Below are 23,857 nucleotides of genomic sequence, written 5' to 3'. Positions count from 1 at the left end.
CAGCCACAGCATCGCTCGTGCTTCTTAGTTAAAAAAGAACAAAAAGGGAAAACGTATAGAGTTTTGTACTTGCCTGCTACCAAGCCAGAAAGGGATAGTAGCTGGCTAGCTGCCTACCTGGCTACCCCAATCCAATCCCCAAGTCTTTCTCCCTCCAAAACCCACACATCCTCTGCCACCCTCGCCGCGCGGCGCCTCACCTCCGCCTCCGTCTCCGTCCGCCGCGGCGTCTATTTAACCGCCATAACCGCCGCACCCCGCCTCACTCCCCATTCGCCGGCCGCAGCTCCGTCTCCGCCATGCAAGCGCCCGCACACACCCTCGGGCTCCGCCTGCCCCCTCCCTCCTCCTCCGCACGCCGCCGCGCTCGCCCGCGGCCGGCCGTCCGCGCGGCGGCGGCCGCCACTCAGGCGGCGCCGCGGAGGGAGACGGACCCGAGGAAACGGGTGGTGATCACGGGGATGGGGCTGGTGTCCGTGTTCGGGAACGACGTGGGCGCCTTCTACGACCGGCTCCTGCAGGGCGAGAGCGGGGTCGGCCCCATCGACCGCTTCGACGCCGGCAGCTTCCCCACCCGGTTCGCGGCCCAGATCAGGGGGTTCTCCTCGGAGGGATACATCGACGGCAAGAACGACCGCAGGCTCGACGACTGCCTCCGGTACTGCATCGTCAGCGGCAAGAAGGCGCTCGAGAACGCCGGGCTCGCCAAGGGCTCCGACGCGCACGCCAAGGTGAGTGTGTGTCGGTGAAACAGACCCCATTTTTTTCGCAACACGCTTACTATGCGGGAAACGAAAAACGATAGGTTGTTTGTGGACTGTGGAGTTGCTTTTGCAACTCATGCTTGAGAACAATTCAGTGCATAACACTTCAGGAAACGATTGGATTTTACACCGTCTCTACTGAGTTTAGATCTTGCTAATGAGCACTTGGATTTTGGTTGAAATATATTGACCTTTTCTATGATTTTAGAGATTTGAATTGTATTTAATTATTGGATATCTGTTCCGAGGAGCAACTATTTGATGTCATAAAACATTACGATCTTTCGATTGAAGCATTCCTGCACAATGCGCCAAAACTTTGGGTTTGCTTCAGGTATATATGATTTGTTCAGAATGTAACTTGTGTATGGATGGTTGAAAGTCCAACGTCAACATAATTTGCATAGAAGCTACTAGATTGTTCTAGATAAACAACCAGAGGAGTCCTGAAAACATTAGTAAGCTTAATCAAAACCCAATTATCTCCTCTGGATTTTTGTAGTATTGTGGGCTTCAGAGCATAGAAGTTGTTTGGCATCATTGACAAAGCAAGATGCGCTAAGCAATTTTTCTACCATATTGCCTGCTAATGAGCACGTAGCAACAAATTCATACCTGTCGTATGTTTCATATTTTTAGAACTGTTTTCCTTTTCGTATACTTTTTTCCTGATTACGTTATGGTTAACAGCTTGACAAAGTGCGTGCTGGAGTTCTCGTGGGGACTGGTATGGGTGGCCTTACAGTGTTTTCTGACGGCGTTCAGAATCTCATCGAGAAGGGATACAGAAAGATTTCACCCTTCTTCATTCCATATGCTATAACTAACATGGGCTCAGCATTACTTGCAATGGATGTTGGTTTTATGGGTCCTAACTACTCAATTTCAACTGCATGTGCTACCTCCAACTATTGCTTTTATGCTGCTGCAAACCACATACGACGTGGTGAGGCTGATATAATCATTGCTGGTGGTACTGAAGCTGCAATTATTCCCATTGGCCTTGGAGGTTTTGTGGCCTGTAGGGCGCTATCACAGAGGAATGATGACCCGACAACTGCATCTAGGCCATGGGACAAGGAGAGGGATGGTTTTGTTATGGGTGAAGGTGCTGGTGTACTGGTACGTGTTGTTACTACCAGTTTTTTTGACTCCTTAACATGTTTTGAGTCTTTGCATGATTTTCGTCATTTCCACCAATGTTTGCTGCTTGTTAAGTGTTTCTTTTCATGTTGCTCCTCACCATGAATGTGGTCATTGCTTTGAGCAGCCTACTAAGAGTTTCTATTGAGTAACATGAACTGCTGTAGGTACTTAATCAATGATAATTTTATTGCTAATAGGTTATGGAGAGCCTGGAGCATGCAATGAAGCGTGATGCACCAATAATCGCAGAATACTTGGGAGGGGCAGTGAACTGTGACGCTTACCATATGACTGATCCTAGATCAGATGGACTGGGTGTATCGTCCTGTATCACAAAGAGCCTTGAAGATGCAGGTGTTGCACCTGAGGAGGTATCTGTATCTATCTAGAAAACAAGTCTGAGCAACTTTTAATCCTAGACATATCAAAAATCCAAAACATTGGTTTGGTTTAAAAATAAATCAATTCTTTCATCCGGGGACTGGTTGGAGGTCGAAAGGTCCGTACAATGTGCGATCAGAAATGAGCTTAATTGGAAACACATTGCTATTGCAATTATCACATCACTTTATTGTTTTTATACCTTTTGTTCTAATACCTAGCTGCAGTTTTAATTTTTGATATTCTTATCGTTGACACAGATCAACAATCTGCCTTTTTAATTTGAGTATATGCCTTTTAGGTGAACTACATAAATGCGCATGCAACTTCCACGCTTGCTGGTGACTTGGCTGAAGTAAGAGCCATTAAGCAAGTCTTCAACAATACATCCGAGATAAAAATTAATTCAACGAAGGTTTACTCACCTCCAACTGGAATTTGTATATTTTTTTAATTGGAAGGATCCATTTTGTTGTATCTTACTCCCTAATGGTGTTTTCCTCCTTCCTTGCCAGTCAATGATAGGTCATTGCCTAGGTGCCGCTGGTGGATTAGAAGCTATTGCCACGGTAGAAGCTATAACTACTGGATGGGTGCATCCTACAATTAATCAATTTGTAAGTAACCATTGTAAATTTTTTGTCTCCTATTTATGCTGAGTGATGATTCAAAAAACAGCAAAACTTAGGCAAAAACAATGCTGGCAAATATAAACTTTTATTTATATTTGACTCACTAGTGTTTAATGAAATATTTAAAGTGATACAGGTTTAATACGAGCGACCAGTGCCACAAAGATACTAAAATAGCTTCATTTGATTCTTGCCATTTATCAATTCACTGAACAGTGTCAAGATGGGAGATAGTGACATTATTGTGCTCCATGATTTGCTCAAGGCATGTAGCGTGTGTTCTGAGGTTGAGTTGGGTGTGCCAGGGTGAGGGAGTTCACTCCCTCTCCCTTGTACTTATGATACACAACTATCTTGCATGTTTGAGAAAAAAAATGATATGTTTGCAGAATTTCTGGTTATTTGTTGCGAAACTTCCTCATTTTTCAGTTACAATCTTGCAGAACCCAGAGCCTGAAGTTGAGTTCGATACAGTAGCCAATGAAAAGAAGCAGCATGAAGTGAATGTTGGTTAGTGTTTTAATCCATGTATTTCTTGAAGGAGGCTCATGTGATGCTCACAGGGCCGTACACAAAAGTTACGTCCAGATTGCAAGCTAAAAACAAACATATTTAAATTTCAGTTTTGACCACGACAGTCCAAAAAATCTTGCTCGTGATATATATTAACCAATTTACCACCCACTCTTAAATACAGACAATTTTTGTCCCTGTCCTTCATGTCTAATGCATATTTGCCATCTTTAAAATGCAGCCATCTCTAATTCCTTTGGATTCGGAGGACACAACTCGGTGGTAGTATTTGCTCCATTCAAGCCGTGATCCATCCTTGCTACATATTTATACAGCCTGCAGCACCGTCTCACGATTGGTAATTTAGAGAGGGATTTGTTAGATGTAGCATACGATTTTTCCTCTTCTTTTTCATCGGCTTCAAAGGAACAAGTTTTGATTCATCGAGTGACGCTGTGATAAATGGACACATTTGTTTAGATGCCAATTCTTTTGGGCGCTCCTGATGTATGTCTTATATTGTGCTTGTACGGAATATGTGAATGTAAATCAAACAGTAATCCATTTAATCTTTATAGTTCCTTTGCTCCTCTCCTTAATATTATTGTTCCTTATAACTTCACATAACGAGGAAATAGCTCTTGGCATAAAAATGTGGCCAAATGACCCACTTAAGGGGAACTTGTGTGTGTGTTTGTGTGTGTGTGTGTGTGTGTGTGTGTGTGTGTGTGTGTGAGAGAGAGAGAGAGAGAGAGAGAGAGACCTATATATGCTTTTCATTTTGCAAAAACAGTAGAAGCACTCATATGCATTGAATATTTACCTTGTCAACATTGAAAGGTCTTTCGATGCTCTGAAAACTTTATTTAAGGGTTATTACTCTCTTTTCTTTTAATATAATGATACGCGGATCTCCCGTGTGTTCAAGAAAAGATACTCTCAAAACTTTTAGGATAAAAGAATTCGGATCTAAAAGTCTCCTTACCCCAAGAAGAGCGATGTTATACATTATGGGATATGGGTTATGAGTATGAATTTTAATTTTCTTCATAATTGAAAGCAAAGATGTAATCAAAGTATATGGCACGATTGTTTTTAACTAACGTATAAAAACCTCTAGCATGCACTCCATTTGGTCCATCACGTAAGTTGTTTAGTGACACGACCGGTTAATTTGTTTTATAACTTTGGTCGTTAACACTTAACATAGACATAATTATGCAGATTGAAAAGATGAGCCTGGTGTTATAGATCTAACATGAAAATTTTTATTGCTAATTAAATTGCCACTGCTCTAAACGACTTATACTTTATGACAAAGGGAGTGTTCTATACTCCATTGAGTATCGTTGCAAAAACTTGCTTCGTCTATTCACTCCAGTGGCCTCGCTCGATCAGGTATATATGCACTGCCAGAATTGATTTTTGGCGGGCAAATAAAGCCACGGTTTCCCATCTCCTCCCAATGGTGATGCCTCGAGGAGAGCGAGAGGGTGTCGTACCATGGACGGAACGTGGAAAACCGGTCTTCCTGCCGGCCGACGCGTCGGTTTCCAACCAGCCCAAACCACCCCCGCCGCCGGCCGCACCCTCCACCTGACGACCTGCGCCGGCCCATCCTCCCGGCCTGGCCCAAGCCAACGCGCCCCGCGCTGCCCTTGCCGTGCCGAGTCCCAGCCGGATCCCCCTCAAAGCACGACAACCCCACGCCGCCGGCACCGCCGCACCACCGAAACCAACCCTACCCAAACCAGATCGAATCCGATCCCGCCCCTCCCCCCTCCTCGCCGAATTCGCTCCGATCCGCGGTGATGGACGACGACGACGACGTGTCGCCCGACGCCTCCCCGTCGCCGGCGTCCTCCCCGGGGGCGCCGTCCGCCGCGCTCCCCGTCGCCGACCCCGTCACCGTCGCCTCCGCGCCGCCCGGGGGCGCCTACGCGGTCGCGCTCCCGATCCACCGGACCGCGGCGTCCCTGTACGCCACCGCCGGCGGCGGGGGCGGCGGCGGGAGGGAGGATGCGTGGAGCGAGGGCGCCACCTCCGCGCTCATCGACGCCTGGGGGGAGCGCTTCGTCGCGCTCGGCCGCGGCAGCCTCCGCCACCCGCAGTGGCAGGAGGTCGCGGACGCCGTCTCCTCCCGCGACGGGTACTCCAAGGCGCCCAAGTCCGACGTCCAGTGCAAGAACCGCATCGACACGCTCAAGAAGAAGTACAAGATCGAGAGGGCCAAGCCGGTATCCTCCTGGCAGTTTTTTGACCGCCTCGACTTTCTCCTCGCGCCCACCTACGGCAGCAAGCCCGGCTCCGGCTCCGGCGGCGGCGGCGGGCACAACTCTAACAGCCGCAGCCCGCTCCCTGCGGCGCTGCGGATGGGCTTCCCGCAGCGCAGCCGCACGCCGTTGATGCCCTCCGCCGCAGCGGCGGCCAAGCGGAGAGCCCCTTCGCCGGAGCCGTCGGTGTCTTCCGAGTCCTCCGACGGCTTCCCGCCGGTGCCGGCGCTCCCGGCGGCGAACGGGAAGAGGAGGAGGACGGACGAATGGCGCGCCGACGGTGGCAGCGGCGGCGACCGCACACAGGGCCTCCGTGACCTGGCTCAGGCGATACGCCGCCTCGGCGAGGCGTATGAGCGTGTGGAGGCCACGAAGCTGGAGCAGGCAGCCGACATGGAGCGTCGGCGAATAGACTTCGCGCGGGAGCTGGAGTCTCAGCGCGTGCAGTTCTTCCTCAACGCGCAGATGGAGCTCACGCAGTCCAAGAATCACGCCTCCCCTGCCGCGGCCGCCATCCCTGCCGGTGCCACCACTGTTGGTGGCTCGTCTATGAGAATGTCGATGGCTACCGATGCCGGTGGCAGCAGTAATCACCATAGCCGGTACCGCGCCAGCCATAGGGACCGGCACCATCATGCCCCGCGTTCACATTACCAGCAATACCATGACAACAATCACGCTGCCGCCGCCGCCCCCGCAAGTGAGGGTGAGCAGTCCGAGGAGGAGGAGGACGATGAGGAGGAAGAAGAGAGCCAGTAATTTTGGCGATTCGCCATGTTTTAAGAGTTTGTATCGGTATCACCATAGAAGTATTGCATTGCTCCAATTTAACTTATATGCGATCTCAAAGAAGAGATGATGACCTGGGAGCAGTGGAAATTGATCATCTTAGTAGAAGTACTAGTATTAGCATTAGATAGTCCTTGCTGTACCACGATGTTAGTCAATTCGTTGCTTGTTTCTCCACACATTGCATTAATAACATCTGATGTGATCTCATTTGTGCCAAGAATTGGCGAAACTGCTATTCAACGGCATGCTGGGACTGGGAGTTGTACCAATGCTGGTTCTTTTTGGAACAGCATTCAGGCATGAGAGTTGATGAACTGATCCGTTGTTGGAATGCCGTGGTTGTGAAGATTGTTTGGAGTAATGCTTTGCCATTTTAGTTTTACAGAATGAGTGAGACCTTATAAAGGGTGGAGTTCAGATGATGCCTGGCAGATTTGCTCTTCCAATGTCAGGTAATGTTGCATCTGCTTCAGTTTTCTGTGCTGGCCAAGCGGCTGCATAGAAGAGATGGAGTGGGCACTGCGGAAACAGTAGCGTAAGTGCAACCAATCATAAAAAAGGGAAGGCTCTTCATCTCCTATTCTCCTGCCACTACCAGCCAGTAGGAAAAGAAGCGGAAAGCACCGATGAATTGGACTTTTCTGCAGGATCTAGTTATCAGAAGGCGTCGTTTTAGGTTCTGGCACAGCTTTGTGGATGGCTTCACGGATAGTTTTATTTACGCCGTGCCAAACGACTATTTTACTAGCAGCTTTATTCACGAAATATCTGATAAAGCTGTTTTCGGTTTACACTGCTAAGGAGAAGCTAGAAATTATGGTTTCGATCAGCTTCGATCGGAATAAACTATTTCGCCAAATAACTTTTAAAATAGTTTCATCTTCATCAGAGAAGCTACTTTCGAATCCGTAGTCATACCAAATGGGGCTTAGCTATGTATCGGAAGAGATCCGTTGCGTGAATTATTATATTTTTCTTTCAACAACCAGTCAACCGTAAATGGATCTTTGTACAACATACTGAGATGCTGACTGCATAAGATCACTTTAATGGATGGCTATTCTATACAAGTCAAGGACTCTGGTTTGGGGACTTGGGGTGAGAGTGAGGGAAAAAAAAGAGCAAAATGTGGAGATCTGTCCACGCTCTGAATGCATAAGATGCGTAAGATTAATTTATTTGAAAAAAAGCATAATATTGTGGAGACGCGGGGAATCGAACCCCGTGCCTCTCGCATGCGAAGCGAGCGCTCTACCATATGAGCTACGTCCCCTTGTGCGGAGTTGCACGAACTAAAAGCTACTTAACTCGTTTATGTACTGCGTTCCGTCCGCATCACCGTCCCCTGTTTACCGTGGTAGATCGATGCTTCCACCGTTTTTGTTAGCATCGAGGAGTTTGCGGCTGTGGACTGTGGTAGCAAAACCAGATGGTTCAGCCAGACCAACAGCAGTAGTGACTAGAGAGAGGCTACAAGCCTGGCAGTTTTCTTGCATTTCTGGGGGTCACACAGCACAGATCGTTGTAGACTCAGAGGCCACTGGATGCGAATTGCAAACTAGAAGCAAATTCTTCTAAAAGAACACGCATTATTTCAACAAAAAACAACTAACAGCTCTAGAACTTATTCAAACATGACTTGCTTCTCCAGCTAATGTCTAGTGTAGATCTAGTAGTGTCCACACAAACTAGGAGCTAATCTGACCGGTTAACTGGAAACAGTACAACAATGTCACGGAACTAATGATTTAAACAACATGGCGAACTGCATCCTGGTGGGAGGTCCACCACCTGCGACAATATACAGAAGCAGTCTTCGCCGTCTTACAACAATGGTGGTCTGTGCGCGCTAGATCTTCTTCCAGAGCTTGTCACAGATCTCGACCGGCAGTGTCGTCTTCTCAAACTCGAACTTCTCTATCTTCTTCCCAGTCTTGTCCACAATGTCTGATCGTAGCTAAGGACTTCCATACATCCATAACTTTTAAGGAAATTTAGATTCATACCATTGAAAAATTTAGACTTTAGAAAAATACCATCAAAAGATCCAACTTTAGAAAAATAGCATTGAAAGTTGCTCCGTTGTTGATTTGTACCATCTCTGTGAACTTGCCGTTAACTGCTGATAAGAAAAAACGCTGAGAGCACTCGCCTGCAGCACGGCCCAAATCTCTCTCCCTTGCAGCACAGTCGCCATGGCTAACTCCATGCATCGCCGCCCTCCCAAGCACATGTCCACCATGGCCGAGGTGGCTCCCTCCTCTCGGCGAGTGAGCAGGCAGCAAGCGGCACCAAAACTCCTCTCTTCTTATTCCCCCTCATGCAAGCACCAATCTCTTTTCCTCTCTCCTCCCTTTCTATTTTTCCCCACCGAGATGCAAAAGCTGCAAACCCTTTTTTTTTTCCCTTCCTCCCTGTAGTGTTCTGTCCACCGTAACCCGTCTTCAATCGAAAGCCACTAGAGAAAATCAGCACCTACCTCACCAAATCCAAGTCCATAGCTGCTGATTGCTTTCTCGTGAGCACAAATTAGCAGGAAGCAGCACCCAATATATAAGCCACCTCCTGCTTCCTTCTCCTGTTCATACGAAGCACCTAAACTACCAAGCCAAGAATCTCTGCTCCTCCCTGCTTGCTCCTGTCGGGAGGCGTCAAGTTCTTCATGCCTCCATCAGTGCAAGCAGCTGCACCCCCTCCTGCCGTGCCTGCTGGAGGTTAGGGATGACGAGTGGGGCCCAAGGTGTCATAGGGAGAGGGAGGTGGCAGGTAAGGCCTGAAGCTCTCGTGCTGTACTGATGTTAACGCTGAATTCACGGAAATGGTAGAAATCAACAACGGAGCAACCTTTCAATGCTATTTTTCTAAAGCTGGATCTTTTATGGTATTTTTCTAAAGTCTGAATCTTTTAATGGTATGGATCCAATTTTCCCTAACTTTTATTGTCAAAGGTGATATCAAGTACAAAGACAGCACCAAGCACAGCATAGATGATGCAAAAAAAATTCTTTTCTATGAATAGGGAAAACAGTAACAAATTGGAAGGATACAGCCGGAAATCTTTTCCTGGTCTTCAAAATTTGGCATGATGTTCGTAACTGACACACACATGGAAAGTGTGCGTCTGCATGAGAAGTGTAGTCAGTCACTTATTTAAACTCAGAAACAGGTTGCAATAACAGAGGCAATGTCGCTAAAGACTGAAACTCAATTCATACTTAATCATTAGACATCATTAGATTTTATAGAACAAGTACTAATCCATTAACTTTGGGCAGCGTTAGCTACATTCTAAAGTTGAGGAAAGCTAATGCAATCACAATGTACAAGGGGGAGGAAAGATGAGGCAGGAGGCAGCACAGATCAGCATTGGTCTTTTTCCAAAATTCAAGCAGCAGAGCACTAGTTGTTAATGTCTAGCTCTTCTAGGATGGAATTTTCAATAATTTCAGCATCCAGGAGTCAATAAACTGAGTAAAGTTATGAAAGCAAGATGTACTGAGAAATTCACAACTTACTCTGCCTTCTGCATGTCTTTCTTTTTCTTCTTGACAGCATCCTTTCTTTCTTCTATAGAAGTTCTTTGACGGTCTAGGTTATCAAGTTCATCACGCAACACTGTGTTGACATCATATGTACATAAGTAACTCGTTTTCTTAATCTTTAAAATACAAGTTTAGATCAATACTGATGCTGAAGAAAGAACTTATCTTAATTCTTGGCGAAGCTGTTTCTCTTCCTGGAGTTTTTCTTCCATCTTCTTTTGCAGTGCATTCAGTTCATCATCAGTAATGGTTTCAGATTTTGCTTTGTCTATCTTTTCCTTACAGGAGTGTATTTTTTCCTGGTGTTCTGTTAAGCAAAAGGAACAAGACATTAATATGGCAATAATGTTCTAGCTATGAAGTTTTTCGTTCCACAGTATGTTTTAGGAGCCACCGCATAGTGTATTGTTAATTCTATCCCAACTAGTTCTGCACATTGAAGTCTTAATTCCCTTTTTTGTAAAGATATATATAGGAAAACACTCATTTTAACATACATGTGCAACTATCATGAGCATACACCACCATCAATATTTAGGTCTGTATATTAATGAATGAAATGAATTTAGAGAAGAATGCTCGTTTCCAAAAGCTAGGAAATATTCAGAAGGTGCTAGCATGTTGCTCGGAAGGGAGACTGTATGCAAGGATTTGGTAGTAGAAAATATTAGGTAAATGCTAGACAGACTAGCATTCTTTTATCCCTCTGACTGTTGTAAGCTTCCCAAGTGATAGAGGGCAGTTGGCCGTTGTAAAGGGATAATACTGCAGTGCTATGGTACGGGAGAAGAAAATATTCGATTAATGCTGATAGGCATGTGTGCCTTTACACTCTGTCTATTTGTAGGCTTCTCATGCAATTGATCACCAGAAGTCCAGAACAGGTATATCTAGCACTGGATCTTTAGTTAATCATTTGCAGGTGTGGAAAAGATTGTCACTTCTAAGTTGATTCTTGAACCCTGTGTAAGTGTTTGTATGAAAGTCTTGCTCAAAACTCCCCAGTGCAAATGAGGATTCACATCAATGGACCGATAATGAAATTGACGATTTACCCAGTTTCCTTGTGAAAAGGAAATGCGTTTTTTATGCTAGACTAAACCTTAAGTGCCCAAATTACTAGCGAAAACGGCTAAAATTTTTCTAAATTCGTTCTTGCAAAGTCTCAACTAGAGCAGACGCGCATGTGAACCACACGGCACGACACAGAGCGAAAATAATTCCCAGCAGGGTAGGAGAGAACCGGACCTCTCATCTGCAGCTCGAGGTCGTCGGAATCGGATCGGCAGGCGGATAGCAGCATCCGCGCGCCGGCGCCGGTCTGCGCGTTGGCGTCGCGGTCGTTGCTGGCGCGGAGCACGCCCACGAGGTCCTGGGCGAAGGAGAGGACTTCGTCCACCGCCAGCCGCTCGCCCGTGTCCACCGCCATCAGACTGGTCGCCCCCGCGCCCGCGCCGACAGAAACCCTAGACCCTACTCCCCACCTCCTCCCGCCTTCGCACTCGGCGCCGGTGAGGAGAGACGCTGAGAGGTGCGCAGGTTAGGGAGTCGGGGTGCACGGTGGACGGCTGCGACAAGGAACCGCCCTCGCCGCCGGCGTTCAGGCGCCGCCGCTGCGGTTACTGGGGGGTGGGGTGGGAGATCGGAGGGAATTTTTTTTTTTTGGAGGGATTTGAATTGGAGTGGCTCGCGCAGCGCTGCTCACCTGCTGCCCTGCTGTTGTCCACCGATTTGGGGGAAGGCCGGGTATGCTACTATGCTGAGAAAGTTGGGCCATCTACGTGGTTGGGCTTTCTCCTAATGCCTAAACCGCGGCCCACTCTATAGTCTGGCCCGTTCAGCATAGCATTACGTCACATTCTATCTCCGGCGGGTCACGGGCAGATTTCAGGGAGAAGACGACAAGTTCCCCGTATTAATTTCCGCACTGGATACGTCTCGATCAACAGAGCCGCTTGTGTTGCGTGCACTTGTGGTCACTGCTCAATACAGATGTACTACGATCTCATGCAATTTTCCAGAAGAATTATAGAGAATATTTTGCTGGAACAGGAAGAACTGACGAACATGTCATCATGGTTCATTCAGGAGCAGCAAAGGTTTGGTATCTTCGGCACACTGCTGTTATTCTTGACCAAAACAGCTCAAGATCACAGCTCAATCGCTACATTTTCCGTCGAATCAGCTGGACTAGGCAGCGCCGATGATCCGCCCTCATTTCTTCAGCGACCTGACGATCAGCGTGGCGACGGTGGTGAGGTTGACGGCGTCCTCGTCCACCTTCCGCAGCGGCGACGACCCGCCGCCGGCGTTGGCGGCGCCGAACGCGTCCTCGCAGTCGGTGGCCGCCTTCCCGACGACCGCCATGTCCGCCGCGTAGTCCTCGAGCCTCCCCACGGCCAGCGCGTGGACGGCGCTGTGCACGACGTTGAGCGCCTCGATGTACCGCGTGCGGCACGTGGCCAGCGCGCCCCGCTGGGCCGCCGTCCAGCCCCCGCGCCGCTCCAGCGCCTTGATGGTGGCCACGGCGGCCGTGTAGTTGGCCAGCGTCAGGTTGGTGGCGATCGCGGCCAGCCCGCGCGCGTCGGCGCCGTCGCTGCCGGGCGCCGCCTGGAGCGACGCCACGCAGAAGGGCGCCAGGTCCGAGTGCGCGCCGCCCGACGTGGCCTCGGCGCAGATCTGCTCCACGGTCTCGGAGGCCAGCGCAGCGCGGGAGCCGGCCAGGACGAGGAGGAGGAAGGCGACGGGGACGGAGACGAGGCTCGCCGCCATCGCTGCTTGCTGGGACTGGGAGGGTGCGTGTGCTGGCACGTTGGTTTGGCGGTGCTGCCGCTTTGCCTGGAAGCTTTGGATGGGTTTTAAGCCGTGTCCGGATGCGAAAATCTTTGCCGAGGATTGTCTCTATTAAGGCTAATCATAATAGGGATTTTATATTCCTATTTCTAAAAATGCCACGTCAGCTTGAGAGGATGAATGAAATACTATGTCTTAATGGAGAGTTTCATTTCACTGTTTACTAAGCTAACCAGTGTAATTAAATGCTAGTTGATCTAGTGTGGCACAGGATCCCCTATAAAACAACGGCGATCACAGTGGTCATTTCACGTTATTTCCAACGTCTTGGAAACAAGTTAGCAGAATGTCGTGGGGATGAAACTGGTTCCTTCTCTTCCCTCATTAAATTAATGCCACATTATCAAAAATATTGATGTGTCATGGTAATTAATGCTATGAAACTTGTTATAAAATCCCATTATAATTAGCCTAATTGATGCCCAATCTAGGATTTGCTGTACGATGGAGGCATTGATGTACTATGAAAAGGATTCCCTTTCATTTATGCACTGCATTGATGAGTGCCCAAGCGAGTACTCCCTCCTTTTAATTTACATATCATATTAGATTTGTACTAAGTCTATAGAAAAGTTTATAGAAAATATAGTAACAACTATACTACCTAACATATACGCTATCAAAATATATTTCATGGTAGATTTAATAAAATAAATTTGGTATTAAAAATACTATTATTTTTTAAATAAATTTGATCAAAATTAGTTAAATTTAATTTAAGACAAATTTAATATAATATGTAAATAAAAATAAAGGGAGTACTCGTGCTGTACTGGGCATGCTTTGCTTTCCACTGCTAAGCTCGTTACGCAACTCGCCACTGTTCCAATTTCCAACAGAAGAAGAAAAGGAGAGAAGGGAGAAAAGAGTATAAAAGAAAATCTCGTTTCTCCGTCCGTCTTGTAACGTAGCGTTCCATCCTGGGGTGCGTCTGCTTTGTTACGCATTCGTCTGCTATCTCCTCAGCTTCCGAGATTAATGGGCTGCGCTGCCTGCGCACATAAGCTAACGGCGCAGCCCATTTTGTGAGTTTTTTCTCAGCTTTCTCATAAGGCCTTTCTGTGAGTTTTCATCCTTTTGCCTCCCGGCTGCGGCTGGTAAAATGAGTAAAAAAAAATTTTTAAAAGGAAAATGAGTAAAAAGTCCCTAAAATGTACCCCCGACCCCGACAAAAAAAAACGAACTCTGGAGCAGAAAGCTCCAACTCGAGGATAAGCAACGAGTGGGCCTGATGAGGAGAAAACCTGGGCCACTGATCGCTGAGCCACGCGGTTCACTACTACGGCGCGAAGGCCCAAACAGAGGAGCAACTTGTTGAGAGAGATGGCGAGCCCGATGGTGGCCACCCCGGTCCAGCTCCGCACCAACACCGGCACCGGCCGCCTCCGCTTCTCCTCTTCCCCCAACGCAGCAGCCAGGCGGCGATTCGCGGCGGTGAGGGCGTCGGCGGAGGCGATGGCCACGGAGAAGCTGGGCATCAGGGTGGAGCGCAACCCGCCCGAGTCCCGCCTCTCCGAGCTCGGCGTCCGCCAGTGGCCCAAGTAAGCTGCTGCCCACCCGAACCCGCCCTCCCCGGGCATCTCAATCTCTCATCTCCCCCCGCTCCACTGTGCCGGCGCCCCTTGCTGCTTACTCCACTGTGCCTGCGGCCCTTTCTGACGGCGGTCTGCTGGTGAATGGACGAATGGACCAGGTGGGGGTGCGAGAAGAGCAAGTTCCCGTGGACCTACTCGGCCAAGGAGACGTGCTACCTTCTGCAGGGGAAGGTGAAGGTGTACCCGGAGGGCCACGGGGAGGAGTTCGTGGAGATCGCCGCGGGGGACCTGGTCGTCTTCCCCAAGGGCATGAGCTGCACCTGGGACGTCGCCGAGGCCGTCGACAAGCACTACAACTTCGAATAGCTGCCGCCGCCGCCCATGCCAGACTAGCCTGGTATGGTACGCAGTAGCTGTAATTTGGTGACCGCCTAGTGGGAATGTTTGAATTGCTCCTGCTTTTCCATTCCTGCCTGTTGACTTGCTGTGCTCTGAGCTAGTGATGCTCCAGTCCAGTGTTAAACAGCATAATAAAGCTCTGGATTAGCGAACTACAATACTTGTGTTTTCTTATGTTTTCTGTCACTATCTGTTTGATGAATTTGGAGGCAGTGAAGTGCGCCTATTTACATTGAAATACAAGCAGGTGTAGAATCCTTACCGAAAGTGGAGATTCATACCCTTAACCTGCTTCACAAGTAATCGTTCACTCTTCTGCAGCCCATCTATACTGGGGCATGAAACACCGCTTTCTAGTCCTTGTAAAGATCAATACCTGCATTGTTTACAACTGGGACTAGGATAAATTTAACAGATAACACATTAATGTTTAGTTTCACACAGAGAGGGGAGGAAGACATCGGCATACCTAGGCCATCATGGCATATGCCGCAGGTGATTCAGCCCTACTACTAGCATTCTTTTTAGAATGACTGGAATACACGGTGCTAGATAATATTATTATTTGCTATTCTAGTGCTGTAATCTGACACGGTCACAACCACCGATCCTAAATTTGGATGTGCTTAAAATGGTTAAGCTACACTTGAACTGGCCTCTCAAAATCCATCAGTATGTTCCGACAACCATCTACTCTAATATTTATATTCACTTGTAGCCATAGCTTCTTATGTTATGTTGTTTTCCTTGCTACATTTCCAAGAAATAATTTTTAGGACAGCAACAGTATTATACTCATGTGTTTCCCATATAACCAACCTAGACACTTTATCTTAGCCTGTATTGTAAACCTTATTTAAATGTTGTTGTGAATTGTTCAGATATCCTTTTGCTTAGCTATTTCAAAAAAAATGACTTTGTGCAGTAGCTAGCCAGTGACTCTATTACCAAAGTGTAGTAACATTGGAATTATAGCTAATTAGCTAGCCACTGTATCCAAGCGTCATTGGAAGAATCGAACACTTCAACTTCCAGATCGTAGGTTGTTGGAACTACAATACAATGCCAAGGTCTGTGTCCGCATAATGATATAAGAAAAAGAGCTACCACACATCACTATCACCAATGGTCATCTTGGCCACCAACCTGGAAGAAGGAACCATACCGGGCCTATCTGTATTTCTCGGTGTTGAGGACCCAAGGATGACATTGATGATAAGCTCTTGTATCAATACTCTGATCACTCTGGACATCTCCAGGAACAGCAGGCCTTTGCCCAAATTCTCTCCTCCTTCCTTGGACGACAACAGCAGCACAAGCAACAAGGGGAACACAGAAGGGAGTGAGGATTTGTTGCAGGGTGCTATTGATGATCCTAGCACGGTCAGCTTGGCCTTTCTCCAAGGGTGTTGGTGCGGTGGGAAAATTCTTGGTGAGGTGGGAAAATTCTTGAAGGGCATGGAAGAGGCTAGTGACTTCTTGCCTTAGGGAGTAGGGACAACAGCTTCAAAAAAGACAATTGCACATATTTGTTCAGTAATGCTTCATATCAGCTTGCACAGCTTATTTAAATATGTTTTGCATTGAACAACAGAATATATTCTTGCTTTCTCAGCTTCGATAGGTAAAATAAAATAGGATAACTTTGTTTGATTTGTGCAGTATCTAGCCAACGAATTACAACATTGGGATCATCGAACACCTGCACTCCAAATACCCACAGGTTGTTGAAAACATCTAGCGCACCACCATACCCATTTACAATGTCTAACCTCCTCGTGATTGATATATTAACCAGAAGCTCCTAAGCCCACACCACAGCACTCCCACCGCTGTTTATCACCATGGCTGCCACCCCAGAGGAATTCTTTGCTGAGGGTCTCATGGAGCCTTCACCGCCGTCCCCGTCTGTCTTCCTCGACCTTACCCCGGTACCTGATCCCAATACTGCCAATAAGGGCCAGCCCTCCCATGATGACCTGGTGCTCCCTTACATCTCACGCATGCTCATGGAGGACGACATCGATGATAAGCTGTTGTGCCAATACTCTGATCACCCTGCACTGCTCCAGGCGCAGCAGCCCTTCACCCAGATCCTCTCCTCCCCTTCCACCGGTACCAACATGGATGACACAGGCAACAAGGACACCATGGATCAAGTCAATGATTTGTTGCTGATTAGTAGTGGTGATGAAAGCACTCTCAGCTTGGCCTTATCCGACAGTGAGTATGTGGTGGGGGAGTTCTTGAAGGGCATGGAAGTTGCTAACAGGTTGTTGCCAGGCGACAACAGCTTTATAAAGGACCATCAAATGAGTCAAATATTCATCAGAAGCAAACGTAAGCATATGGAGGAGGAGGTAGGCAGGACCAGCAAGATTATGATGATGACGAAGGTGCCAGAAGAGACAGGCATCCGTGAGATGCTTGACAATATGATGATGTCTGGACACGACACATTGATCAGGGACATGGAGAAGTTGCGTATCGCCATGGACAATAAGGAGGAGAAGAAGAACAGAGAGGGTTGTAGCAAGGCTACGAGGGATATGGTGGACCTAAGCACTTTGTTGATCCGTTGTGCGCAGGCAGTGGACACAAACAATTATTTGATTGCGGGTGAGTTGCTGAATCAGATCAAACAGCACGCTTCAACAACAGGGGATGCCACACAACGGCTAGCTCAATGTTTCTCCAAGGGGCTGCAGGCGCGGTTGATGGGAACAGGAAGGCAGCTTTGGAAATTGCTCATGGCAGAGCGTCTTTCAGCCATGGAGGTCCTCAAGGCTTACAACCTTTACATGTCAGCCTGCTACTTCAACAAGGTGGCACACATTTTTTCCGCACTGACCATTGCGCAAGTCATGAAGGGAAAGAGAAGGTTGCACATTGTAGACTACGGTATCCATTGCGCATTCCAGTGGGCAGGTTTGGTCCGCTGGCTGGCAAAGAGGGAAGGTGGACCGCCGCCAGAGGTGAAGATCACTGCCATGTGTTGTTGCCAAGCTAGTTCTTTTCCGGTTCAGTGGAGTGAGGAGCAATGGTACCGGCTCAGCAAGTATGCTAGTGAGCTTGGTTTGACATTCGTGTTTGAAGCCGTCACAACAGAGTGGGAGAAAGTTTGCATCGAGAGCTTGAACTTAGATGCAGATGAGGTGGTTGTCGTGAGTGACCTCTTTAATCTCAGCACCTTAAAGGATGAGAGCATATTCTTTGATAGCCCAAACCCTAGGGATACTGTCCTCAGTAATATCAAGAAAATGAGGCCAAATATTTTTATCCAGAGCATTTTGAATTTCTCACAGGGATCCTGCTTCTTGTCACGGTTCCGGGAGATGCTGTTCTATTACTCGGCACTGTTTGACATGTTGGATGTAATTGTCCCACGGGAGAGTGAATCACGATTGGTGCTGGAGCAGGACATATTTGGGCGTTGTGTACTGAATGGCATCGCCTGTGAGGGTGCTGACCTTGTGCAACGCCCTGAGAAGTATAGGCGGTGGCAGTTGAGAAACCAACGGGCAGGCCTGAGGCAGCTGCCACTGCGACCAGTCGTCATGAAGGTACTGAAGGACAAGGTCAAGAAGCACCATCACAAGGAGTTTTTGCTCAGTGAGGAAGGCCAGTGGCTGCTGCAAGGATGGAAGGGGCGCGTCCTCTTTGCTCACTCAACATGGGTAGTGGAAGACGGATCTTCTGAATGAAGCTCTAGTTTCTCGCTGCTTAGCGATAACTTAAACTTCCGCATCTCCCTGAGAAACACCTGGCCGTGTCTACCGTTTGTCGAACTGTTTGGTCATTCAGTGCTGGTGTAACGGCTGCTGAAAAGCATTTTATGTTATGCCCTTGTTATTTCTGGTATTCAGGACTTACTATAGACAACTATCAGCACCTCTGTCCATGTGTTTTGATCAAGTAGCCGAGGAGGACGTCGGACTGTTCGATTCGGCTGTACATCTTGTTCTGTAATTACATTTTTTTCAGCGACCTGTTGCTCAAGTACATGTCAGAATGTTTAGTTTTGGCATTGAACTCCGAAGAAGAAAGGTATTCGGCACTAGGTTCTTGCACGGTAATGCTAGTGTCCGAGAAGTAGTTTCACATGTAAGTTTAGGGCGCGACTTCTTTTTGCAGAAGTCAGTCAAATTTACTGTGTGCATGTGTTGAGTCTCAGTAAGACTAAGCTAAAGACCCTTTCCAAAGGGTAAATTTACTAGTGCCACAGTATCAAATTCTTGATGAATTAGGCAGCATTGTTGTATCTGCTGTTCAGTATTGATGCGCACATATTTGTTTCTTGAAGAACATTTTTCCAGGCAGCATGCAGGAGCTGCATATTTCTTGCCGTGTAACGTTGTTTTCCTTCTCCCTGTTTCTCATGATCTCAACTCAAATAGGGAGCATGTTGCTTGTTTGCTAGCTAGAAGGTGAATTGTTCATCTGTAAAATGGAGGAGACACACAAGATCAAACAACTTGCATGGTTTGTCCGCCCAAATTACATTTTTTGTTGCAACTAGCCCATGCAGTCAAATTAGCTCCGGATTTCGGAAAGTTTAAGGGAAAAGGTTCAGTAATTTATAATCGGAGAGTCATTCACTGCGACTTGAGAAGGATTTGCCGGTAGCTTAATTTGTTTTCTGAGGAAGTTTCCCCCTGTGACTCAGTCAGTCAGAACAAAGGACGCACGAACTATATACTGTGTCGTGCCATCCTTGTGAGCTCCTCCTCTTGGCTGTGGCCTCATGTTGGATTCATCGAGCACATGACGGTAAAGCCAAATGCCTCCAGCAGTTCAAGTCTATAACTATAATGACCTCTCAGCTCATCGTCATCACCGCACCAGCAATGGCGGTCACACTCACAGCGGAGGAGTGAGAGCTCCAGCTGGGGCCTCATGGAGCACAACCAACCGTCCTCCGGCTGCATCTTCCTCGACATGCCCCCGGCGTCCCAGGTCGACGGCGGCGAGGATGGTGACAGTGTGCTCCCCTACATTTCGCGCATGCTCATGGAGGAGAACGTGGTCGACAAGTTCTTGTGCCAGTACCCTGACCACCCCGCGCTCCTCCAGGCCCAGCAGCCCTTCACCCAGATCCTCTCGGATGCCCGCGCCGCACATCAGCCGTGCAGCTCCGTCGAGCTCTCCGCTGTGCAGGCATCGGCGCCGGCGCCCTATCGTTCCTCTTACATTGACGCTCCCGCCGCCGCCGCGGCGCCGTCCGTCGCCCAAGGCAACAACACCGAGGATCCGGCTCCGGCCTTCTCCTTGAATGTCATGGCCATGGCCACGGACACGGTGGAGCCCAGTAGCTCGCTGTCAGCGGAGAGCAGCAGCAGCTGCTGCATGGACGTGGTGAGCATGGCATTCTTCAAAGGCATGGAGGAGGCCAGCAAGTTCTTGCCCGGCGATGGCGTGCCGGCGGGCGGCGGTAGAGGCCAGAAGAAGAGGCTGGACGGGGACGACGAGGCGGAGGCCGGAGCGGGCAGGAGCAGCAAGCAGATGGCAGCCGACGGCGAGGAGTCGGAGGAGGCTGCCGCGCGCGAGATACTGGACCAGCTCATGCTCAACGGCTGCGAGCCAAGCGCCGCCGACATGCAGGAGCTACGCGCCGCCGTGGAGATGGAGAAGACACCGCGTGGGAGTAGTCGCGGCACGAGCGCGGCGGGGCAGGCGGTGGACCTGCACACCATGCTCATCCGCTGCGCCGAGGCCGTGGCGGCCGACGACCGGCGTGGCGTGGCCGACCTCCTGGAGCGGATCAGGCGCCACTCGTCGCCGGCGGGGGACGGGACGCAGCGGCTGGCGCACTACTTCGCTCTGGGGCTGGAGGCGCGGCTGGCCGGCACGGGGAGCCGGCTCTACCGGTCGATCATGGTGAGACGCGGCTCCCTCGCGGACTACCTCAGGGCATGCCAGCTCCACATGACCGCGTGCTGCTTTCTCCCAGTGATCTTCCTCTTCTCCAGCGACGCCATCTGCAGCGCCGTCGCGGGGAGGAAGAAGCTGCACATCGTGTGCTACGGTTTGGGCCACGGGCTCCAGTGGCCAGACGTGCTCCGCCGGCTCGGCCACAGGGACGGCGGGCCACCGGAAGTGAGGCTCACCGGCATCGACTCCCCGCTGCCCGGGTTCCGGCCAGCCCAGCTCATCGAGGAGACAGGCCGCCGGCTCAATGACTCCGCGCGCCGGTTCGGTGTGCCGTTCAGGTTCCGCGGCATCGCCGCGAAATCGGAGGACGTCCTAGCAGGTGACCTGGACATTGATCCCGACGAGGTGCTCGTCGTCGCGAGCACGTTCCATTTCAGGTCCTTGATGGACGAGGGCGTCGCCGGGAGGAGCACGAACCCCATGGACACGGTGCTCAAGACCATCAGGGAGATGAGGCCGGCCGTGTTCATCCACGCCATCGTCAACGCGTCGTACAGCGCGGCGTTCTTCCTGACGCGGTTTCGCGAGGTGCTCTACAGGTTCACGGCGCTGTTCGATATGCTGGACACCGTCCTGCCCCGGGAGGACCTCAGGAGGCTGGTGCTCGAGCGGGACGTCCTGGCGCAGTGCGCGGCGAACGTCATCGCCTGCGAGGGCGCGGACCGGGTGCAGCGGCCCCGGAGCTACAAGCAGTGGCAGGCGAGGAGCCGGCGGGCAGGGCTGCAGCAGCTGCCGCTGGACCGCGGCGTTGTCCAGATGCTCAGAGACAAGGTGAGGAAGGAGTACCACAGGTGCTTCGAGATCAGCGAGGATCAGCAGTGGCTTCTCCCGGGATGGAAAGGGCGGGTGCTCTACGCGCTCTCCACGTGGACGGCAGGTGATGATGACCTGGCATAGATTTGATCTTTGTTCATGTCTTGGCAATTGGCATAGGCTCGGTTGGAATTTATGATGTAGTATAATCTAGGTTTCATCAATGAGATAGCAATTACACATCCACACAGAAAATCAGAAATTTTAAAATATACAAATTTCAAATAGACGCACAAGGTCCACTGCATGCACCCCATGTAACTACTAGGGGTGCAAATTGGTGACCCTTAGGTGCACCTCCAACTCTCTTTAATTCAAATATTTGTACTAATTTTTTAAAATTGGATCTCATTTTGAAGAAATAGCATAAATATTTGAACTAAGAGGGGTTGGAGGTGCACCTAAGAGTCACCGATTTGCATCCTGAGGTAATTAAGGAAAGATTTTAAATTGGTACAGCTGCCCCCAGCAAGAATAAACATTCACCCTTGTGCATTGAATTTTCCATCAACTGGCAATTTCAACTGTCCTCATTGTCAAGGACATGAAAGTGTCCACCCTTAAGCTGAGCTCACAAGGGGAATTTTTGTACCCCATCTCGTTTCCATGCATCCAATAAGATTTTGCTGACCAATTCCAGATGCATGCAAGTCTTATGACCATGCCTCTAGCTGTTTCATTGACACATTCTTTGCAGGTACAGAAGCAGCTAAATACTTGCATTCTATCCGATAATAGGGTATCCCATAATACTTGCATTTTCTTATCCATGCTGTGTACATGGGATTTTTGTGCGGTGTATGTCTCTTTTCTTAGGATCTACGGGTTGAGCCCTTCCTCACTACTCTCGGGGCAACCCAGGCTAGTCTGCATGCTAGCTCGATTTAGCCCATTTGAGGTACAACGCTAATCAACCTGGCCTTTTTCTATGGAGAGCCCACATATGATCCGTGTATTGATGAACTCCGTGCAACCCTCGGGCTAAGGTGGCCCATTCTCGCTCGTTCCTTTCTAGCATGCCGCTGGTTAGCTATATCTCGCTTTTTATTTACTTTGTTCCCATTTTGCTTGTTAGCGTTTCCTCTCGATTCATGTGGCTCCATTGTTGCTACGGCCATATGAGTTTGTATGTCGACCGCATGAGAGTCATCATGTGGGAGCTGTCTGAGTAATGCGTGGCAAGTTTGTGATCATGGGATGGCACGATCAATCGTGCCTGTGTACTGCGCATTTATGGAAGGCTAGTTGCCGTGTTTAGCTTTTAAATATTCCTTCAAATATAGTTGATCAATCTATCTAGAAATGCACCCAATTTTTGCAGCACCAAAACACCTATATCCTTGGTTTGTGTTTGTGTGAATTCCAGGAGTTTGCCGGCAGCGAGGTTTCACGTGAGCTCTGACAATTGGCATCAGAGCCCTTATAGTTCCGAACAACCATGAATACTCGCTCATCTCTAAAACGACCGATCGTCTATGCCACTATGTCATTGCCGAGCCTCAATTTTGTTATGCCATGCCGAGGTCGTCATATAATTTATCCTTAAGGAGACGGCCGACACCGTGCAATACTTGATGCTCACATACTAACTATCAATAGCGGTCATTACGTTGTATATGCACGTGAACCCACAATCCCAAGACCCTATCAGGCGGCGGAGCTTAAGGAGGACAAGATCGTTGAATGCTCCTCCTCCAACTTCACTACCTCCTAGAGGTCATGACACTGTCGGTTCACGTGTATCAACAACGACCACTCTTATTAGTCGATGTGTATGGGCATATGGTAATACATAGTGGTGACTGTCTCCTTGATGATGCTGGATGACAACCTTAATGTGGTGTGAACGAGAGAGACTTGGCAACGGTGTGAAATAGCGTAGGCAATCTGCCGTTGTTTACAGCTAATTGAGTCGACATGGCTGCCTAGAATTGTAACGTCTCCGATGCCAAATGTCTCATGAAATGCACGCGAACACAAACTGAGAAGACATGCGTTTTGCCGCTGTAAAATTCAGCAGCTTTTCTAAATATATTGAGCAACTATTTAAACGGAAATTTACAATCTACGCCTTCTAGCTTTCCTTGCTTGTGTGGCATATAAGCACGATTGATCGCGCCATCCCACGACCACGAACATGCATGCCATGCGTGAGTCAGACTGCTCCCGCATGAACCCGCATGCGTCGAGCCTAAAAAATCATATGGCCACCTCAACAACTGAACTAGAATTGAGATTAAATGCTAACAAAACAAAATGACTCTATGGACTGGTGTTGCAAAA

At 48.8% G+C, this 23,857-nt stretch overlaps 7 protein-coding genes and 1 non-coding gene across 8 annotated transcripts; 5 read left to right on the top strand and 3 right to left on the bottom strand.

Annotated features, from left to right (window-relative positions):
- Window positions 1–128: 128 nt before the first annotated feature.
- LOC112898725 (3-oxoacyl-[acyl-carrier-protein] synthase I, chloroplastic) lies at window positions 129–4,024 on the top strand. Its single transcript, XM_025967002.1, has 7 exons — window positions 129–731; window positions 1,455–1,886; window positions 2,108–2,281; window positions 2,593–2,706; window positions 2,807–2,908; window positions 3,367–3,433; window positions 3,678–4,024. The coding sequence occupies exons 1-7, from the start codon at window positions 300–302 to the stop codon at window positions 3,743–3,745; spliced, it is 1,389 nt and encodes a 462-aa protein (XP_025822787.1). The 5' UTR covers window positions 129–299; the 3' UTR covers window positions 3,746–4,024.
- Window positions 4,025–4,914: 890 nt separating this feature from the next.
- Window positions 4,915–6,730, top strand: LOC112899981 (trihelix transcription factor ASIL2-like). The gene has a single exon (XM_025968670.1). It carries the CDS (start codon window positions 5,248–5,250, stop codon window positions 6,466–6,468), a length of 1,221 nt encoding a protein of 406 aa, XP_025824455.1. The 5' UTR covers window positions 4,915–5,247; the 3' UTR covers window positions 6,469–6,730.
- A 971-nt stretch (window positions 6,731–7,701) lies between these two features.
- TRNAA-CGC lies at window positions 7,702–7,774 on the bottom strand. Its single transcript has one exon. It is a non-coding gene; the product is annotated as a tRNA-Ala (tRNA).
- Window positions 7,775–8,042: 268 nt separating this feature from the next.
- On the bottom strand, window positions 8,043–11,744 carry LOC112900067 (kinetochore protein SPC24 homolog). Its single transcript, XM_025968795.1, has 5 exons — window positions 11,292–11,744; window positions 10,209–10,350; window positions 10,017–10,118; window positions 9,549–9,622; window positions 8,043–8,448 (listed from the first exon to the last, which is right to left on the bottom strand). Exons 1-5 carry the CDS (start codon window positions 11,470–11,472, stop codon window positions 8,351–8,353), a joined length of 597 nt encoding a protein of 198 aa, XP_025824580.1. The 5' UTR covers window positions 11,473–11,744; the 3' UTR covers window positions 8,043–8,350.
- Window positions 11,745–12,082: 338 nt separating this feature from the next.
- Window positions 12,083–12,881, bottom strand: LOC112901309. Its single transcript, XM_025970192.1, has one exon. It carries the CDS (start codon window positions 12,813–12,815, stop codon window positions 12,258–12,260), a length of 558 nt encoding a protein of 185 aa, XP_025825977.1. The 5' UTR covers window positions 12,816–12,881; the 3' UTR covers window positions 12,083–12,257.
- Window positions 12,882–14,203: 1,322 nt separating this feature from the next.
- Window positions 14,204–15,014, top strand: LOC112900434. The gene is made up of 2 exons (XM_025969295.1): window positions 14,204–14,437; window positions 14,590–15,014. Exons 1-2 carry the CDS (start codon window positions 14,220–14,222, stop codon window positions 14,795–14,797), a joined length of 426 nt encoding a protein of 141 aa, XP_025825080.1. The 5' UTR covers window positions 14,204–14,219; the 3' UTR covers window positions 14,798–15,014.
- Window positions 15,015–16,674: 1,660 nt separating this feature from the next.
- LOC112900717 (scarecrow-like protein 33) lies at window positions 16,675–18,534 on the top strand. Its single transcript, XM_025969536.1, has one exon. It carries the CDS (start codon window positions 16,675–16,677, stop codon window positions 18,532–18,534), a length of 1,860 nt encoding a protein of 619 aa, XP_025825321.1.
- A 916-nt stretch (window positions 18,535–19,450) lies between these two features.
- Window positions 19,451–22,400, top strand: LOC112901263 (scarecrow-like protein 33). Its single transcript, XM_025970136.1, has 2 exons — window positions 19,451–21,638; window positions 22,272–22,400. The coding sequence occupies exons 1-2, from the start codon at window positions 19,727–19,729 to the stop codon at window positions 22,307–22,309; spliced, it is 1,950 nt and encodes a 649-aa protein (XP_025825921.1). The 5' UTR covers window positions 19,451–19,726; the 3' UTR covers window positions 22,310–22,400.
- The last annotated feature ends 1,457 nt before the right edge of the window (window positions 22,401–23,857 follow it).

The sequence above is a fragment of the Panicum hallii genome, chromosome 7 (genome assembly GCF_002211085.1).
Source record: "Panicum hallii strain FIL2 chromosome 7, PHallii_v3.1, whole genome shotgun sequence".
Classification (NCBI taxonomy): Eukaryota; Viridiplantae; Streptophyta; class Magnoliopsida; order Poales; family Poaceae; genus Panicum; species Panicum hallii.
This window is presented reverse-complemented; position numbering and strand designations above follow the sequence as displayed.

Coding starts and splice junctions, on each gene's coding strand:
- LOC112898725 (XM_025967002.1), top strand. CDS start 300: ATGCAAGCGCCCGCACACACCCTCGGGCTCCGCCTGCCCCCTCCCTCC. Junction 732..1,454: donor GCTCCGACGCGCACGCCAAG/GTGAGTGTGTGT, acceptor TATGGTTAACAG/CTTGACAAAGTGCGTGCTGG. Junction 2,282..2,592: donor CAGGTGTTGCACCTGAGGAG/GTATCTGTATCT, acceptor TATGCCTTTTAG/GTGAACTACATAAATGCGCA.
- LOC112899981 (XM_025968670.1), top strand. CDS start 5,248: ATGGACGACGACGACGACGTGTCGCCCGACGCCTCCCCGTCGCCGGCG.
- LOC112900067 (XM_025968795.1), bottom strand. CDS start 11,472: ATGGCGGTGGACACGGGCGAGCGGCTGGCGGTGGACGAAGTCCTCTCC. Junction 9,623..10,016: donor AAAGACATGCAGAAGGCAGA/GTAAGTTGTGAA, acceptor CTTCTCATGCAG/ACGCACACTTTCCATGTGTG. Junction 8,449..9,548: donor CCAGGAAAAGATTTCCGGCT/GTATCCTTCCAA, acceptor AGCTACGATCAG/ACATTGTGGACAAGACTGGG.
- LOC112901309 (XM_025970192.1), bottom strand. CDS start 12,815: ATGGCGGCGAGCCTCGTCTCCGTCCCCGTCGCCTTCCTCCTCCTCGTC.
- LOC112900434 (XM_025969295.1), top strand. CDS start 14,220: ATGGCGAGCCCGATGGTGGCCACCCCGGTCCAGCTCCGCACCAACACC. Junction 14,438..14,589: donor GGCGTCCGCCAGTGGCCCAA/GTAAGCTGCTGC, acceptor CGAATGGACCAG/GTGGGGGTGCGAGAAGAGCA.
- LOC112900717 (XM_025969536.1), top strand. CDS start 16,675: ATGGCTGCCACCCCAGAGGAATTCTTTGCTGAGGGTCTCATGGAGCCT.
- LOC112901263 (XM_025970136.1), top strand. CDS start 19,727: ATGGAGCACAACCAACCGTCCTCCGGCTGCATCTTCCTCGACATGCCC. Junction 21,639..22,271: donor GCTCTCCACGTGGACGGCAG/GTGATGATGACC, acceptor CATTCTTTGCAG/GTACAGAAGCAGCTAAATAC.